The 20,286-nt window shown below is 41.5% G+C and overlaps 1 protein-coding gene across 1 annotated transcript in view; it reads right to left on the bottom strand.

The window, feature by feature from the left end:
- The window catches only part of ppm1lb (protein phosphatase, Mg2+/Mn2+ dependent, 1Lb), a 52,953-nt gene extending 34,174 nt beyond the window's left edge, over nucleotides 1-18,779 (bottom strand). The window contains exon 1 of the mRNA XM_080514896.1: nucleotides 17,925-18,779. Coding sequence (XP_080371022.1) covers nucleotides 17,925-18,323 — 399 coding nt within the window. The 5' untranslated portion in view covers nucleotides 18,324-18,779. The remainder of the gene's footprint in view (nucleotides 1-17,924) is intronic.
- Nucleotides 18,780-20,286: the final 1,507 nt, after the last annotated feature.

Raw genomic sequence — 20,286 nt, 5'->3', positions numbered from 1 at the left:
GCCCTTATTGACAAATGAAAACCAGGCCTTGCATCAATTTGTGGACGATTGACTTGCTGTCTTGAGGTTGCAGCACCATACAGTATGCAAACTGGTTAGCACTTTGCACATACCTTCCTTTGTACATACAAGTGTTTTGTTGAAACTGCGAAATGTGAAGAAGATGCATTTGCAGCGGGCAGCTGTTTGTAGGGCTATTTTTAGTAAAACAAACTTTTGAAGTAAGTTTTCCAAGTGGCGTGCCAGCGTATTTCATCTACTAAACCCCAAAAATACAGAAGAACGAATTGACAGGAAATGAAAGTAGATGATCACACCAGCTCAATCACACAACCCAACCAACTCCACACCAGAAAAGTGCAAGGAGAGACAGTCCCTTCAATTTCACGTGTTCTTTGGCCTTGGTCATTTAGGTCTGAACACTTCAGCTAGAATACATTGACACCTTTCATTCTCGTGAAATAAAGTACTGGCTGGAAAAAGTTGGGTCTTTTCCTAGGGCCTTGAATCTAAGTCTTAGTTTCCATGGAGCCACAGGTAGCGGCCATTGAACTTGCTCATTTGAGTCAAGCCTTCCTTGCTCTGGAAGATCAACTAACATGAACTGGTGCCCTGAACTTGATATGTGTAGTGAACAACTGACAGACAGTCAATGAAGTGCACAAGCAACGTCTTTCTGACAGCATGTATGTATCTACAGGGGATCGATAGCAACAGATTTTGTCAGGATTGTCAAGTTTGTGAGGAGCAAAAAGACAATTCCAAAACAACACAACAGAGTTTGTGTATTGTGAGGACCCTTTGATTTGCTATGTCAATGTGATTGCACATGCATGTGCTGTCAGTAAAAAACTGCAGACTCCCCACAGGGTGACAGGAGGCAGACTCTTTAATATTTCAGAGCGGTGATAAATAAGTCAGTCAGACTGCAGAGAGATAAGGTGACTCTGTGGGTAGGGTGAGGAGGAAGCGTGTGTGTGTGTGTGTGTGTGTGTGTGTGTGTGTGTGTGTGTGTGTGTGTGTATGTGTGCGCGCGTGTGTGTGCGCGTGTGTGTGTTTGTGTGTGTGTGTGTCGGGGGATTGTAAAGGAGGGGGAACAGATAAAGGAAGTGGGAGAGAGAGAGAGAGAGAGAGAGAAATACATAAGGTAGTAGAGCAAAAGGTCAGGGAAAAGTGCAAAGTCGAATTCAGACACCTTTACAAAAAATAAAAAAATCTGTTTGACAAAATACATTATGTGAATCACAATCGTGAACCAGAGGAAATAACCTCTGTTCCTACTTCCTCACACCTATCTCCAGTTGCAGTCCTCTGAGACAAGCGAGCCAACCTGAAGACACTTCACACGAATGACAGACTTTTAATTTCTGAGGACAGAAGAGATCCTGAGGATCAGGAGGAGAAGGGAGGGATGAGAGGATCAGGTGGGTGGAGAGGGGAGTGGATGAAGTGATAGGAGGGAGGAGATGAGAGGGGGAGAAAACAGAGACCGTTACTGTAGAGAAAGGTCAACAGAGACAGAGAGCAAGTGTGAGAGAGAAGATGAAAAACAGTCCAAAGAGGTGGAAAAGTATGTCATGCTCTCTCGGGGGATGAACTGCCCCCTGGTGCCTGGGTTTACAGTCTGCCTGGCTTAATGATCAAAAGACGATAACGTTTCACCGGCATTTCATACAAGACTTGCACTGTGTTGTGCAGTTAAACTATATTTAGCCTCTGTCAGCTTTTTTGCTTCACTCCTCACAAATTCTTTAAGTCCCACCAACCTACACAAACACGCAGCTTTCTGACTAATCGGAGTTGCGCTGCAGCCCCCGTAAAATCTCTAGGCTATAAGCAAGGCATTGCTTCTCCGCATCCATTTTTATCCTCACCGCTTCTGAAAGAAATAACTTCTTCCACGCCTTTTTCTCTACCTCTAAAGAGCCGCTTCAAGCTCCCTCTACCACTATCTTCACATGCACTTCTGTGAGCCCGTAGCATTTTTATTTCTCAGTCCCTCTCATCTCAGCACATCCTCCCCCAATTCTTATCTCCTTCCCTTTACTGAGAGCACTTCTCATCCGTTCCATCATATTCTCCCCTCTCTCAATAAAGCATTTCTCTTGTCCTCTGAGCAGCATGAGAAGAGCTGCCAGTTCTGCCGCTCCATTAGCTCATTAAATCAACTCAGGAACATGGCGACATGCGGATGGGCAATAAAGACATGCAGGTCTTAGATGTGCACTATAGCAACAGGGAAATCTAAAAATATCTAAGGTGAAAAATGAATTAATTGAAGAGCTAAACACAATACAGATGACACGAAAGAAGACGTTGGGGGGAGGAAACAAATCCTCGGAGAGAATTTAGTCCCAATCTCCCCAGTGGGATTAGTGTAAATCTTAACCTGCCTCACTGTCTCTTCTAGTCCTTATAGCCGCGGCTTAGAGGCTCTATCAGGAAGAGAGCAGGGATTCTTACAACCTTGAGCTGTTTGCATTAGGTCCCGCCACTTAGAAGCGTCCTCTCACCATACTAATCAATTACCAACATTGCTTATGTGCCACTACACTTCCCGTCCACCCAGAAGGCCACCAGCAGCCTGCGAGCCTCACCCATGTAAGCTCCGATAACCGACGCCACGCCATCGCCAACACACTCACTGTCGTTTAAATACAGTACTATGCTTTACAAATTGGAGGTAAAGTACAAAAATACATAGAAAAGCTTCAATAAAGCTAATTTTATAATTGTATTTTGTCCTCATCACAGTTACAATAAAGCCAGTTCTAGAAGCGTGTCCTTTAATGAAATAATTGTCTTTTGCTTCAGGTTTAACCCTCCGTTTATTCCTTTTCATTACGATTATTTTGTCAGTAATTGAAAAGGACACCTCATGCGAGGAAAAGGCTTCTATCTCGCGGCTGCTAAAGAAAGTTTGTTGTGACTGTGGCTGTATGGTGGCCACGGAGAAACGGCGCCGGTGGGATATGATGTCTGTGACAGCGAGAGAGCTTGTAACCAGACGGCTGAAAAAAGCAAACCAGATAAAACTGACAACAAAGCCGTTTCAGAGCAATAAGACCGTCCCCACTCCATGACTGCATTTGAGAAATTTTTTTTGAATTTGTCAGCATGAAGAGCAGAAGCAGGCCAGTAGAAATACCCTTGAAAAAGATTGTGTTTATATCTGGAATGCATCTCAGAACGTGCGCCTTTTAGCTTTTACTTGAGTTGGATCCTGAATGTACCCTAAATATTAATTCTGTAATCAATTAGGTAAGTTTTTTTTCTTTTTTCTTTTAAATTTCTATTCACTGATTCAGAATCAATTAAAAAAAAAGGTGTCATTAGCTGCTGATTCAGATATGGTTAATCCATACTTATTGATAATCTTGTGACTAATATTACGTCGAGGCCATTTGGATTTATTTTAATTTTGTAGCCTTAGAACGATGAGTGCCACAAAATGTGCAGTGACTGCTTTTTTTCATAGTCATTGTGAAATAATCTCAACTTCGAATTTTTGACAATTATTCACTGGAAAGGATTGTCTGTGATTGGATGTTCTTACTGCTGAAATACCGGTTACCGCTGTAATCACATACATAAATAAAGCTCTATTTCTCTGTATTCTAGTAGTTTTAGATTTTTTTAAATGATCAAAAAGTAAAAGGATTATGATTATTGGAAGAAAGCAAGTCAAATCCTGTCATGATCTGCAAAAAAAATGATTTTATTTCTGAGTGACACTCAAAATATAGAGTTTAATGAAATATGGTGTTAAATAAAAGGGATTATTCCATTTGGGTTAATTTTTAACATGCATGTCCACAAACAACTTGTGTGAACAAGTCAAGTTCTAGACAACATCAACATTTCTGACAGTGTTGAACACAAAGCTCTGGCCGACAGTCGGTCGGAGTCCAGACACAGCGAACTGCAGTGTTTACAACCATTGTGCTATTTGTGACCTGCAGCCTTGTGGTGACATGCTTTCATATTGCAAACAAAAAAAGGGTCAGACAAAATCCAGAGTGTAATCAACTTGAAATCCCATCGGAAGGTTAGGTAAGTTTCCCTTTAATCTGTGTACATATAACTCTTAATCTGCCTCTATGCGTTTCTCTGTTTTTGCTTTTCGTAGTCATTCTGCAGCTTCATCTGTTTTCACCTCAAGACTGAGAAGTTAGTTAATGTAAACCTTACACAGCAGATGGTTTAACCAGAAAGCTTTACATTGACCCTGTACCTCCATCCTCAATGAGCTCCCTCATAAAAAAGAAAGAAAAGAGGGCAAAATAATGACCCTTGGGATCAAAAATCTCTCAGGGCAATAATCAACAGCACATGGCAGCGATCCAGGAGGACACTGGTAAATGAACAATCACACAAATACTGCCTGCATATGCATATGAATACACAGTTCTTCCACCAGTTTCTATATTCACAAGCAGAAATGAATGACATTCTGTGCAGTTTGATCCGCTCTCTTATCCCCTGAGCCTTTTGTTATAGCTTACATTAAAGACAACCTGGCGTTCGATTGGTCCGTAGCAAGATTTATCGGAGGGTCCGTAACTCACAGTTCCTTCCCTGAATAGAAAACATGTGCAAATATCAAACATTCAAAACAACTACATTCCTTTCCGTCTGGATGGATCCACGTCTGGACGGGGTCGGCAGCACATGTGTCCTGCAGACCGGCTCAGGCATGGCAACTCCAAGTACACACACCAACAAGTGGGGATGATATACATCCAAATTTAGTAAGAAGAAGAAGAAGAACTATTTATATAACACTTTTCAGAACACATGTGGCACAAAGTGATTTTCAGTAAATACACAAACAAAAATATTCTGGCGAAACAGAGGAGACAAGCAGTCATTAAACAGATTACAGAACAAATTATAGACAAACATTATTATTATTGGCGACAAAACACCACTGGTAAAGAGAGAGCATATAAAAAGATAAAAGGGGCAGAATTTTGTCAAATTTTTTAAATTAAAAGCGAGTATATAAAAGTGGGTTTTTTAAAAGAGATTTAAAAGAAGTCATTATTATGTATTATGTAATTGAAAACACCACCATCAGATGATTTTCAGATTTTCAAAATAACCTGAGGTGGTTTTTCAACCTTCTGGGTGTTTATACTGAGTCAGTCACAGACAAACACCCAGCGGCCCTGTTTCTAGTTCCCACAATGCACCTGCTTTCCTCACAAGTCCATCTGCCCTGTGTGAATAGGAAGGGCTACAACTGTGTGGACTACAAATATCACAGCTCAGCTTCTTTGCGTACACAATCACACCAATGTTTCGAACTCTGAACAGCTGCAACTCACAACCTTCTCTCAGCCAACATTCCCCTCCTGCCCTCCCTCACTGCCAAGACAGCCAGTCGGCAAACCCGAACTGACTCATCTATTTTCTCAATCGCATAGTGACAAACAAACAATTGTGGAACCGGTGCTTGCACACATACTCCGGCTCCTGGAGTTAAGATTTAAATAGTAGACGATACCGCAAAAGCTCTCTTTCATGTCAACGATCTTACATAACCAAAGAATGAACGCTTAAAAAAAAAAAAAAAAGTGTAGTTTAGCCCGAGCAGCTGAGTCAATTCCTGCCATGTGATTAGATTTAGAGACTGTTAATCAGCTACAGATTAAAGCTCAGACATAGAAGAGGGTGATAGTGCTTTGTAAAGACTGTGAAGTATAAGAGAGTTTATGCATTCAGTACCTGACTCGTAGCTTTGGAAAAAAAAAAAAGCTCCACGTTATTTTAAACATACACCTCTGACACAATCACCGCACTCTGCACTTAAAATAAATAAAACCTAACATGGCGCTTTTTGTAAGTGCAACGCATTAGGCTAATGCAATGTAAAGAAAGCTTTCAGGTCAGCTTATAACTTCAGCTTATAACACTTATTTCCCTCGGTCAATTCAATTCAAAGCTGGTTACAGCTTAAATATAACTACTTTAATTAAATGAATAAATTACCGCTGCTCCTTCCACTACCATGATTAAGAAACGGAAGAACGAGAACACGTTGCCTTAAAAATAAACAGATTGGATAATGCAGCATCCATTTTCAGGTTTAGGAACATTAATGTATATGCACAAGGCTGTTGGTTTATAGTGATTTTACTAGGCTGTCACCAGAAATGATCCTTCTTTGGTTTTGCAATTCAAGATTGTTGCTGTCGTGGTGAGACAGAGGACTGTCGTGTGACAGTTCAGTTTGTGTGTTTCTGTACAGGCAAAAACCTTTCCTCAGTCATGAGCTATATAGCATTCAAGGAGACCAGCAATACAAACAGGTGAATCGGAACTTAGTGTTATAATTGAAGATAACGTGTGGGAAGAATTGTGTGCACAGTCACAAATGAATAAATAGCCAACTCTGGAAAGAGTTTGATTGGAAATTAAAAAGGAGATATTTCAATACTCCTTGTAATATTCCTTTGTTTGTCAAGACACAGTTAAGTGACGTGCTGGAGGAAGAATCAGTGATCATACACATATCTATTGGGACTGCACAAAAATTCAAGTGTTTTGGAAAAATGTTAAAGTACAACTTGAAAATACTCTTAAAGTAAGAGTTCTTCTGGACCCTGTGGTGTACTTGATGGAATCCAAAACAAAGGATACATATAACACAGAAAAGAGGTACATAGAGCAGATCCTGACATTAATGCCAAGAAAATGACAACTGTGAACTGGAAGGACACAAAATAACACAGTGGAGACATAAACTGAAGCAGGTCTACATCATGGAACAAATGACTGCCAGGCTAAAACTGAAAAACAGAGATTTTTAATGCAAATATGGAAAGATGTCAATGAATATTTGGACATTAATTGAAATGGATTGTTGCAAAACAAGGGAAAATGTCTTCATTGCCTGTTTAATATACATCATTTGATTCTATGTGCGAATGTTCTGTTTTTTGTTGTTATTTGAGAACAGTGAAAAGAAAAAGTAAAAGAAAAGAAGAAGAAGAAGAAGAAGAAGAAGAAGAAGAAGAAGAAGAAGAAGAAGAAGAAGAACATAGCTTTTTCTTCGTAAATTCAGTTTTAGTTGAGAACTAGGTGGCTTCTTACTGATTTAAAACAGCAGCCAGAAATGTAGGGAGGTGAACAATTCCCCGAGTTATTACAATTAAGGGCCCAACATCAGCAAGGAGGAATTCATATGGACTGTGAACTGCTCTGGTGAAAATCCACTGACAGAAACTCTTTTTCTTCGAGATGCGGGACAACTGCAGGATTTCTACGAGTGTTCGATGGAGAGCATCTGCTGATAGACAGGGCAGTTTTCCAGAGAGTGGTCAACAAAGAATTACTGGACTCCCTCTGTCCCTCTGCGAGACCGTCAACAGGTCTCACTTTAACAATAGAACTGTAGGATTGAAGAGCAGAACTATGAGTATGTGAGCTGGTTTTCTTAGAGAGAGACAGCAATACTTTTTTTTTGTATCAAATGTTGACTTAAGATCACAAATTCAATTTTGGTTTAATTTAATTCAGTTCAGTTTATATGAGTTGATCCCACAGGGTCTACAATTAATAGGTTCATTGTTGATAAGTAATTTCGCCTCTGGAATCATCCTTTTTTTTTTTTTTTATTCATGCAGGTCAACTAGGCTCAATTCAATTGGATATGATTACATTCAACTCAATTTGGTACAATTGAATTCCATCTAATTCACTGCAGATCAAGTTAATTCAAATTCAATCCACTCCACTCAAACCTTTTACGAGATAAAAAAAACCCAACAACAACAAAAAACAAGCTCAATTGCGAAGCAATGGGATTCCTTATAAAGAAGGCAGGTTCCAAAATAATTTAAGATGCACATTTTATTGCAAGCATGAGAAGCTCATTAGGATTAGAAAGGAGATGTTGTAGTGTGGAGGGATAGCAGGTTGACGTGGTCTTGAAGATGGAGAATTCGGGGGTTATTCATTTACTGCCAAGCCTCTGTGAAAGAAGGGGGGTTGACGAGAGAGTGGTGGAATTGGCAACCGCACACAACAGCTTCATTACCAAACCCACCCTTCAGCTTGCGCGCCAGCTCAGACTGGCCTCCAACCGAGAGAGAGAAGAACGGGTGAAGTGGAGGAGGACATGGTGGCGCTGAACACCTCAAAGCTACCAACTTCGCAAACAACTCCGAAGACGAGACCTCCTCCCACAAAAAACTCCACGGGCGCAGTGTGAAGCGAGAGAACAATGACCTCGTGGCTGCGCTCTGCCTGAAGGAGGATGTATATTTAGTCTTGGGGGGCTTTAACAGCAGTGGTTGACAGGGAGAGTGTTAAATTATCGAGCAGCCAGTGCCAGCGGGGAAGGACGGCACACTGAGGTTAAGGAAGGCGCTCTTATCGGGCGCTGTCGGCAAACACGCTCACAATCCTTCCACACACACAAACACTTACCAAACCTCAAAACTCAATGTTCTTTTTAACTTACTAAATGCTCTTATGGTGTAAAAAAAAAAAAGAAAAAAAGAAGAAGAGAAGGTTTTAATAAGCAAAGAGATTCACAGAAAAATGGTATTACAGTTTTTTTCAGGGGAAAACATTTAAGTTTCTTGACGGGCAACAGCCCCATTCATATATTTATTTGCCGTTTTTGACTTCATGAATCCACTTTTCAGTCGCTCCCCGGCAGTCCTCCCTCTGCTGAAAAAGTAAACCTCACCACAAGGGACAAATTACTAAAAGGTCAGAAGACTTTTCAGCAAAGCTCTCCAATGTTCTGCTCTCTTCTCAGCTGCACAAGTATTTTCCAACAGAACATGACCTCCCGTGTGTCCTGTGCTTTCTGCTTCATTTGACATCAAGGAAGGGTTGAAATGTCAAGTGTTGGGCTTTCGCCACTAATGACAGAACAGGAGGATAATAGCAATTATGACTAATATTGCGGATCCTCATTAGATGAATTCCACTTTTTTTTTTTTTTTTATCCCACCAAGTGAAATTGCAGAGTAAACTGATGGGGCTGCCAAGAATTTAGCACCACACAAGGACACTTCAGTGTGATGGAAGGGACTTGTTGCTTCACTACCAGTTAGTATGTGGACTGAGTTTCTCTCGTGAATTTATGATTATGGATCAAACTTGCTCGTCATGTCACAGTTAATGAAGGGGAAACTTCCGACAGGGGAAACAATGTCAACATATGTCAGCCAGACAAACTATTTGATTTCCCCAACCACTTATTTAGAGGACACTTTGAGAATAAAACCGCTCGAAAGAAATCTGAGGAAATGTCAGTCTCTGAGCTGCTAAATATGCCAATTTCCTCATCATTCAGACATTATCTTTGTCAGTGGTGCCACTTTGGAAGTGCGTGTTTGAGTTCGATTATTTTTCGGCAGCTCCCTACTAAAGCCCAAAACAACTGCACGGCAGCAATATAAAGGGATCATTCATCAAAATGATTTAAAAGCGCCATGGAGCAAAACATGAACATCTGAGGTTGATAATCTCACAGGAAGAAACAAAACCTATTTCTGGCCCCTCACAATCTCTTTATTTCTAGATGATTGTATAATGTATATATGGACCTGTGTCTGCAATAATAAAGAATAATTTATGCTCAAGTTAAAGTCTACATTTCACTCTGTTTACAAACCTAGTGGGTGAGTGTAGGTTTCTGTTGTATATTGGAAGATTTCCCATCCAAATTGAAATGAGTGCCTCTCGGGAGGTTACAGCAACTTTGGCTGCAGCGCTGACCAGACTCGGAGACCTCGGCTTCGCCTGTGTCCACATCCGGCATGAGGAAGTTCTTCAGGATTGCAAAGGATGATGGAAAAGCACAGACGGACTCAGGCTGGACTCGAAAGCAAGGTCATTGCTCACACTTGGGATTTGGAAAAAAAAGAAAAGAAAAAAGATTAAAAGAAGGAAATCAATCGCAGTCTGGTCTGGTTTGCTACGACACAACACTGGCAATTTTATTATCAGAGTCAATGTGTTCGCAACACCCTCTGGGCAGATGCTGTGACTTATATTCTATCATGTAGCTACCAAACCAATGGCGTGTGCTCTGAACTAAATACTACAAAAAAATGTATGCCGGATCATTGTTGTGGTTTGATTTACAAGATAAAAACTCCTAAACAGCTGACAAAATGTATAGAAGCTTCACAACTCAGAAGTGCCACTATTGTGAATGATATTTATGATCTGCTTCAGGGCTATGGTACCTCTAATATCCATGTATCAGTTTAAGGCGCTGTGCTGCGTTGAGACCTCCATCGTTCTGCACTAGACTTTACAAGTGAATGAAAGCCTGCTTTATAAGTGCGCCAGGTGCGCAACAAGATGGCAGCGGTTACAATTCCACGAATGGATGGACGAGCAAGAGTTGTGTCCACCCTTATCTCCCCCACTGTGGGAGCAGGAGCAAGGCCCAGAGACTGCAGGCATTGCAGGAGGTCACTGTTACCGGTCAGGGTTAACTATGAATAGCATGGGTTAAATGCAGACTTGTTTCCCGAAGGTGCACAATGAAGCATGTGCACCAGAAGTTGTTTTAATGGGACAAAACGTGTTAACACACCCCGGAAAAGTGTATTATTTCAGGAGTACACTTGGCATGTTGCGAGAGACTGTTTTCGTGGGTTTCTGTGGGACTCTGCAGGAGATTGCTCTTCAAAGATATTCGCTCCGTTGGCTCCTTTAAGGTCTTAACTCCTACCACGGATGAAAGCAGACTAACATGCGTGTGAATGTGCAGAGCTTTTTGAGGATTTTGTTTACACGGTGAGGATTGGATTGTAATCATCAAATTTTGCTTTGAAATGACGATGAAGGCACTCGCAGCTATTTTCTCATTTACATCAATTGTTATGACACTGTATTTCTCCGGACGAAAGTACACCAATACTACTCTCTGACTTCCATACACTCCACTGAGGTATAATAAGAACAAAGTGATTGTAATTCCTTGGCTGCCAACATTTTCCATCTAAACTTATTTAGCTAATGCAATTTATTTCAAAATGAATGCCTGTGAAGTCAATTATGCACCTTGGTGAGGGCACAGTTAGTGTGAAGCAGGTGTCTGCTCCTGATAGGCCTTTAGCGTTTCACTTTCATATTAAAGTCATCTTTGCCTGTAACACAACACCAAACTGCCCCTCTCATCCTCATTTGAACCGTCAACATCCATGAAGGGGAAAACAGCTTCTTCAGTATGCTTCCAAGCCACACACCAAAATAAATATTCATACTCTCAGGCTCTCTCTCTCTCTCTCTCTCTCTCTCTCTCTAATCCTATAATGCCAACAGTGCAATTAGTCACATGCCGGGTCTTTCTTTCATCTCTCCAGTGAGAATGAGCTCAGGAGAAATTCAGACTGCTTGGTATCTAAACTACCTAACCCACCATGTACTCCTACAGTAAAATGCAAACATGCACATAGATATATTAAAAACACCTGCAAACTCAAACAACTTCCTCTGTATATTGTCCTTGGTGAATTATGCTGTGCGGTCACTCTCAGACGTCCAACTGAACTTCAAGAAATTAATAATGAAGTCAAAAATGAAATCCCTCACCTTTGCTTCAATACGAAGTAAAGGTAAGGGATTAAGCATTTGATTTTACCACTGGATGTGCTTTTTTTTTTTTTTTTTAGGCTCTTAACTCTCCTGCTGCCTCCTTCACAGCGAGAGACCATATCTATCACAGCCCACTCAAAAACAAACATCATTGATCGAAACCGCATGAAAGAGTGAGACATGACAGAAGAAGTCCACAGAACAAAAGCGAGAAGGATGGCAAAAAAAAAAAAAAAAAAAGGCTGAGAGAAACAGCCCACGCTCCAAAGTTAACCAGACCCGCAGTGAATGACTTCTCTGTACTCCACAGTTAAGGTAATTTTGCAGTGCCTGAAGACTGACAGAGGGACAGGGAGGGGCGGACTGGCTCTCTCCATCCCAGTAAGGAACAAATGGCTCATGTTGCCATTTAATGGATGGAGAGAGCCCAGGGTTATCACTTTCATGCAGGTTATTCCCACGTGTCAGCTAAAAACCAACCTCCGTTTAACAGATAAATCCCCCCCCCCCCCCCCCACTGAGCCAACATTTAATGTGACTGAGATTGCCGACGGATAGCCTCACATTAAACACTGATTTTGCGCAGTCTTAAAATTCGATTTGCATCGCTATTTCTGAGTGGGTGTGTGGTGCAAAGACAGGTTGAAAAAAAAAGAGAAAAAAAGAAAAGAGATTTCCACTTCTGTTTATGGCGGCTTGCTGAAGGGACACGTGTCAGTTTACTCTGCTCAGACAACCACCAACCTACCGTACTACAGCGCTGAAATGAATACATTGTGTGATACACCACAAAAGAAGCACACATTCAATCGAAGTCCAACTTTTGCATCATAAAGTGCCAAAACCAGAGCTCACCGGCGAGCGACGAGGCTATGAGGGCTGACGTTAGCGCCCATCACATGATGAAAACATATTGGACATCACATGTGAGAGGGAAAGGAGGACACAATTGTTCATTGTCTGTAAACTGCCACTGAAATACAAAAATTCTGACAAGAAGTTAAGTAATGTATTCAAGACATCCTTCAGATTCTAGGACCCTTAGTTCTACAGCTATTTATATTAGGTGTGTACTTTGGAATTTAAAGCTAAATCAATGTGTATTCATAGATTTAAGCATTTTTTTTTTGGGGGGGGGGGGGGTAATAGCTCTCACAAGGAAAAAATATTAAGGGATCTAAAACAAACAGATGGTTTTCCCAGCTGCCCACAACTCTCCTTCTGGAGAAAAGTACATACACAACAAAACATCACCGATAAAATCCCATTAAATATGGAACCTTTTCACCAACTCCTTATCAGATCAGGAACAGACTCTTTGCATGTGCTGGAAATGCCTGGAGACGGGTGAATAATGACTCTCTGAAGTGACAACCCCCCCCCCCCCTTTGATGCCACCATCTTCAGAAAACTGACCTACCTGGGAATATGACCCAGGAGCTTGAGCTCTTGCCAAAAACCTTTTTTTTTTTTTTTTACTCTTTTGTTTCATAGTTTATTGTTTTTCTTCTCCATTTTGTTGTAATTTCTTCTCGGGTTATATGTTGCTTTTTTGTTGTTGCAAAGTGAAAATAAAAAGAATGTAGTGAGGAGGAAAAAAAAAAAAAGCAGAAAAGAAAGAGAGATTACCAGATGTTATCTAGCCCAGAATGAAGTTTTTATCTTGTAGTAAACTGATTGGTTCCAGCGAGGTCGCAGAACAGTGACAGAGTGTGACTTGATGAATGATGCGGCTTTTCCCTCTCCACTAACCTAATCATATCGTATCACCTCTGCAACCCCTGCAAATGCACATTAATCCTAATGACGTGAGTTTGTAGGGGGGGGGGCATACTTCAGCCATTTGCACCTGTTTTCAATCTTCACAATAAGCTCAACATATCATCCCCCTGCAACAGTCATGAGAATGAAACAGAACTCATCACCAATTGGCAAAAGACAAGTATGTGCATTCCTCAAATTTTTAGGCCGAGCACGAAGCCAACGGCTCGATGTGCATTAAGAACAATTTGATCACGTCTTATGTTGTCGCACCTGAAATGATGGAACAAGTTGGTTTTCATTGATTCTCAAAATAATATAATACACACTCCAGTAATTACACTTGATATTACATATATCGTATATGATCTGTTTATTGGTCAATCAATTTACCAATAAAGACTTTATAGGCCCACCATACAGAACAAACTGTGATAAGAATGTGTATTCTGTCACCTTTCTATGAGAACCAACATCATCTAAAGTTGTTTGTTTGTCTGTGGTTTCAGTTTACAAACTGGAAAAAAATGTATGTTGCTTTTATTCTCCTGACTGGACTCAAACGGATTCCTGTATTCAAGTCTCACATTTTTCAATTTCATTAGTTGCTTTCTTGTAATTGCTACAGTCACTTGAGGTTACAATATGGGTCATTTTAAAAAGCTTTTCAAAATCCATTTATGTGCTCATTTTTCACATGAATGCAATCACTTTGTCTGTCAGTGCAAATAAGACCAGAGTTTAATCACGAGCCAGGCTGATTCCAAATTTTCAAAAGCCCCTCTTTTTTAATTTTGTATCTAAAGTTATAAAGGACAATGATGGATAACAGGATAAAAAAATAAAAAAAACTTGTGTTGGTCAGCTGGTAAAGAGCCAACACGCCCGAGGGCCACATGTCTCGTATTCCCAGTGTTTATAGCCCGCAAGCCTAAAAAGAAAAGAAAAAAGTCGATAAATCATTACTTTCCCAGGTTATGGTAAAGGAAAGGTCACTTTAGCCCTCAACTGCAATTTTTCTGTAACCACTGCATCTTCATTCTGCCATATTTCAAAGTAGCAGAAGAAGCCTGATACACGAGTGCTCTTTTTTTTTTACTTTTAACAAGTTCCACTGAATTTTTGGGAGTTTAATTAAATGCGTAATGATACTCATCTTATATCCTATCAGATAGGTGATAGGAAGAATAATTGTTCAGTCACAGTTTGGCCTTCTGTTGGTTAATATGAGTTTTTTGTGTCTCTTAAGATAATGAAAGTTTCAAAACCTGCTGTTATGCAAGGTTCTCTCATTTTCAGTCCTCCTCTCTTAACTTAAAGTCAACTAAACGCTGAGAAGCTGATGTGAATGACTTAATCAGGAGAATCGTCAATGTAAAAAAGAAAAAAAATCATTAGTTGCAGCTCTAATTGCAGTTGGATTCACTACCTCTTCCCTTGAGGTTCTTCTTTAAATCACTGCTCTAATTAGCTGACAGACTCATATCCCAGTAAAAAATACAGTCTTATATACTGCAGGATTTCAGGGAAGGATTTAAAGAGTGTCGATTTTCTTATTAAATCTTGGAGGCCAGACAGCCGTTGACAGAAGTGTGACACTGCTTTAAACACCCTCTGTATGATTGAGATGTGCAGTGTGGCTGTGAGTGGAGAGAAATGCAAGCGTCTGACACAAACCAACCAGCTGAGCCGGTATTCCTGGGGTTGCCTTGAGCCGTGCAAGATTCCTTTGCTCCCTTCAGTGCCCTCTGGCTGAATGTGAAAAATTCAAAAAAAAATAAAAAAAATTCAAAAAAATAAACTAAATTAACTTGACAGAGAAAGTTGTTTTTAAAGGCTGCTGGCTGGCAACAATTTCCCACACTTCAAAAGCGGGTGTGGAAATGAAAACAGAGCAAATTGTTGCCTGTGGACACACGAGGATAAAACAAACTCTCCAAACATGCAAATCTTAACCTTCTCTTGCTCTCACCACCATTACTTACCCACTCGTTTTCTCATTCTTCTCTGTCAGATTAACGCATAAATCTTTCCTCTTCACAATGTATTTCTTCGAGACGTGTGTGGTCACCGCGGTAGGGATAACAGGTTAGGTCACCGATCTCTAAGAATGAACTCCCACGGAGGGAGGAAGCATGAGGAAAAGGGCCCGTAGGGAAAAACAATCCAATGACCACTTTTGGTCAAAAGCTGCAGCAGTCAGCAACGCAGCCCTAAATTTAATTTCCCCTAAAAGAACAGCCACCTCCATCCTCTTGGCTGCATGTTATCGTTCAGCCTCAATCAGGCCGTCAAAATCAGAAAGAAGACAGGCGACTGTCACGACCCAAGCAGTGCGGCAGGAGAAGAGAGCCTATTATCAGTTTGTGTGCGTTTTTAATGGTCGGCTCTGCCGCATCTGTCCACTCACCTGAGGGCTGAAGCCCTTAAAACAAGGACAATCTAGAATGACTTCATGTGATGACTTCAGTGTTTTCATCTGTCCACCTGACTGTGGCGTCTTCTCAAATGCTCTCTGTTGCTTCCACATTAAGGGACTCATTTTGAGCTGCACTGCAAAAAACTGCTGCCCCATCGCTCTGAATGCAGCATCACATTTTAATGCGCTCATGTCAAGCTTTACTTAGCGTGAGGGAAAGCTGAATAACCAGGGATGGATGAGGCGAGGACAGTGAACAACCGACCACTGATCAATGACTCACTTCAGTTATTAATGGAGTCAAGCAAGCTGTTTTCAAAGTTTAATACAATAATCTAATAACAAAAAAAGAGGTTGTGATCAAAATTAATTAGTGCAATTGCTTTATAACCTACCTGAACCCCTCTCGATGTGCCAAAAAAAAGAAAAAAGAAAAGGAATCAAAAGCTATATTTGCTAAATTGCATATATTGATCCTAAATCAATTGACGTACATGTGCAGGAAACAGGACTTATCCCATCAGACAATAAGATCATATACTGTGTGGTCTTAACAGTAACAGAAAGACGGAGAAATACAAAGAGAACACAGCTGGTCATTTCTGCTCCTGACAGGATAATCCGACCCAATAGTAAATCTGAGAGCCTCCTGCCTCCAGCACTGGCATCCTGTAGCACCTTGTCAGCAGCTGGCTCCCGCAAAGTGGCACCTCAGTGGTGCTCCACACTCACTGTGGCATCTCGACAGGTGTAGGATGTCAGTAGTTATTGAGGCTGTGTGTGTGTGTGTGTGTGTGTGTGGGGGGGGGGGGGTTACTTCTGTGAATGATGGGCATAATATCCAAGAGTAGTACAATTTTGATGTAATATTTTTCATTGGCAGCCTGTATCCTTTGTATAACAATAGCTCATATTTGTCATGTCTCCCATTGAATGAGATTTATCTTGAGCATTTAACAGGCCGAGGGTGCGGTGGATTGCCACTGTTAGGCACAGGAGGAGCAATCACAGGTGTCAAGGACCAACGGAGATGGTGATTAGTGGAGACAAGCATCGGCTTTCCCTTTCTCCAACTAAATCTTTTGCCAATCCATTACAGGACCTTAGGGTTAACCTCTTGCTTCACTAACATCCTGGCCATCCCTATTCCCGAATGTCGAGGAGGTGACTCAATTTGGAACAACGGCTGGGTGTGTGCACGCCCTGACAGCAGACACACCTATCAATAATTACAGTATGTACTGGCAACATGAAAGACAAATAATCAGCTATGAATGTAACAACCTTATTATATGAGTGCCTTACCAAAACAGGCGTTATTGGTCAGGGGTGTGGGATACAACACAGGTAAGTCAGAGCCCTTGCACCGTGTGCTTCCATCAAGTTCTGTACAAAGCCATACAATTAGCCAGCAATTACAATCAAGAACGTTGAGGCATTATGGGGACATAAAACATGCAGGACCGTGATCCATGAAAGTTTATGATTTGACACCAATATACAAGGGATGCGGGGTTCCGCTCCCATCATGATTTTTATTTTATGATATTGTAGAATCAAATTGATTATTGTTATAGGGACTCAATAAAACTATGAGATACGCTTTCATGTAAAGCCACAGTGCAGATCATATATAAAGACTTTTAGAATTTCCCCAAAGACTTTTATTGCTGATGGACCTCAAATGCCATTATTTGATGTGGAAAAACATTAAAACCAAATAATACTCCTCGGCCTGAGACTAAGCAGTGGAGGGTTGAGGAATGCGCCACATCTCTCCCAAATTCGAAAACCCCAAGGATCAATTACAAGGAAGCTTTACGGTTGCAAGTGCATTGCTTCTGGTGCTTAATTGACATCGTCTACCAAACTGATTCATTTAATTGTCGAGAAAATGAATTGTAAGTTCAAATGGTATGCGTCAAGGAAAGCCCATTCCTCGGAGGAAAACTCAGCAGTCCCGCTCGCTTGCCCGCTGGTTTTGTTTTGTCTCATTCATGCTTTCCATTAAAATTGCAGCAGATCGTAGAGCAGAACTCAAACCTGACCCGACAGATCAGGTACGAAACACACGAAAACAGCAGAAAATCACTCCGGAGCACTCTTTTCGTACATACGGTCTATTTGCACTGCGCCCTTTGGGGAACCTGCCGCCTTCTCCCACACTCACCTCTCCTCCGTGGCCGTCAAAAATCCCAAAAATGGACGGGTGAGTCTTGTTGACGATGTCGGTGAGCACGTCGAAGCGGTCCTCCATGTGGTCTCTCCGGCCCTGGATGGAGTACACGGCCACGTTGTTGCTCTTGAACTCCCAGGTCTTGGAGAACTCCGCGTCCAGGACGTCCAGTCCGCCGAACCGCTCGTTCTGCATCATCTCGGCCACCTTCCCCTTGACCATCTTGACCGCATCCCGGCTCGACTTGACGATCGTCTTCACTTCGTCCGTGTGGAAGAAGTAACTCCAGAGGGCCAGGCTGATGCACAGCAGGAACAGGGTCTCCGGTCTGAGCAGAAAATAACGCATGATCCGACCTAGCAGGGACAGCAGGGTCATCGTATCCTCTATCATCTAAGTGTTTACATGCAGGAAATCGCGGCAGGTTGTGCGTCGCTCGCCCCCGACGCGGATTTCACTCCATCGTCGCGTACGGTTCGGTCGCGGCGGAACTGGCACATTGACACCGGGAGGACATTCAGAAAACCCGTGCGGCGACTCAACGGGTGACACTTTTCACTGCATGTTCTAACCGGGACCCCGGCCGGTCCTGAGGGAGGGGAGTGAGGTGTCCGCGTACCGCACCGCAGCTCCGGATGGTTCCTTCTAAGCACGCAGCCCCGCACTGAGCCTCCTCCAGCGGCTTGACCATCCGAGACGCGTCCTAGAGCCCCGACACCCCGGACCGAACGATCGGATCGCTCCTGTTTGGACCGGACAGCGAGCCAGAGAGCTCCCTGCAGCCGACTCGTGGGCAGATTCCCTCCGTCCACAGTCCTGAAAATAGCGGCGTGAGTAGGAGCCCTTACATTCCCAGCTGCCACACTGGCTGCGACTCTCCGCCGCCGAGTCGCTAAACGGCGCTGCTGCATTCATGGACGGCTCGGAAATATGCACTCTAGAGTCACAGGCTATTCCTGCAGCTACTCCCTTTCATTTCTCTTTTTAGGCCATGAACGATAAAATTACGACCCATAATAACACCTCACTGCACGTAACTGATACAGAACTGATAGTTAAAGTAAATATAAATTGTTTCCATTTTATATTTTGCTGTATAGTTTATACTTTGATTATATGTGAGAAAAAACTGAACTCGAATTAGAAATATCTTGTTACAAGACCTTCCCACGTGGCTTAATAAAGTATTTCTGAATATGATTTTCCTCACATATAAGCAAACAATCCTTACTAAAAATACCAAAGTAACATAATTATCAAAGTGAAGTAACCAAAACTTAAAACAAATTCAAATAAGCTACAAAAGCTACAAAATACAAGTAGAGCTACAGTGCAACTAAACTTGATTCAGAATAGCCTGGAAAGTCAGTGCACAGTTAAAACACCATTGTGAAATGTGCTTGTGTAACACCCAAATCTAATCTTTCAAACAACCTAACACACAATTTACACCAGTACAACAATATACATTAAGGTTGAATAACTGTCAAACTAATATCCAAAGCTCTTTTTTCCTCTGCCTTATTGTCAAACTTTATCAAAGCTCAGGCAATTACAGGACATAAATGTTAACCCAGAAAAACCCCAGCTTGAACAAAATAAAGCCATGAGAAAATTTGAATATTGGTACATCTCATCTTCCAGATAACATCCACCTTATCTCTTATGGGAAATTTTTTTAAATTATTGTTACTCACTTCATTAATACTATATCCTGACACTTTTTTCGTGTTTTTCACTTCTGAGGAATTTCGAAACACTATACTGTATTTCTGTATTGCTCCCATACATAAAAAGTGTTATTCAAAATGTTATTTTTACTGTCTCGTGGTTTTTTGTTCTGTGTTCTGACTGAGCAATTGAAGCAAATTGGTTATTCTAAATGGCTAAAATCGTAATAACTTGCGAAACATTTCATGAATACAAGGGCAGCTGCAACACTAAAGTCACCTTGAGCATTCAATCATCCACCCCAAACACAATTCTTTTACATAATCCCTGGCGTTGCTCGTGGGTCGGAAAAGCGGGGCAGGACAAACGGCAGTTCATGCTAAGAAATTTCCTACTGCACACGAATGCAACCAAAGAACAGCCATACTACAGGTGCACGCAGAGAGAAAAACCTGAATCGTTAAAACCACACTCCTAACTTTTGAGAATCCAATAAATCATGTCAGTAACCCCACAGCTAAATATGCTACTGGGTTGTCAGCTGCACCAAGTTTATAACAACAAACCTATTTGTAAGTGATTGCTGTAATATCAAATGTAGTCTTATTTTTAAGATAGTGTGAATGGGATTAGACAACGCAAAAACCTAATTTTACTAAAAATTCTGGAACCTTACGGAAGTTGT

Source organism: Blennius ocellaris, assembly GCF_963422515.1.
Source record: "Blennius ocellaris genome assembly, chromosome: 2".
In the NCBI taxonomy this organism is placed as follows: domain Eukaryota; kingdom Metazoa; phylum Chordata; class Actinopteri; order Blenniiformes; family Blenniidae; genus Blennius; species Blennius ocellaris.
Note: the sequence above shows the minus strand (reverse complement) of the source record. Positions and strands in the feature narration are given on the sequence as shown.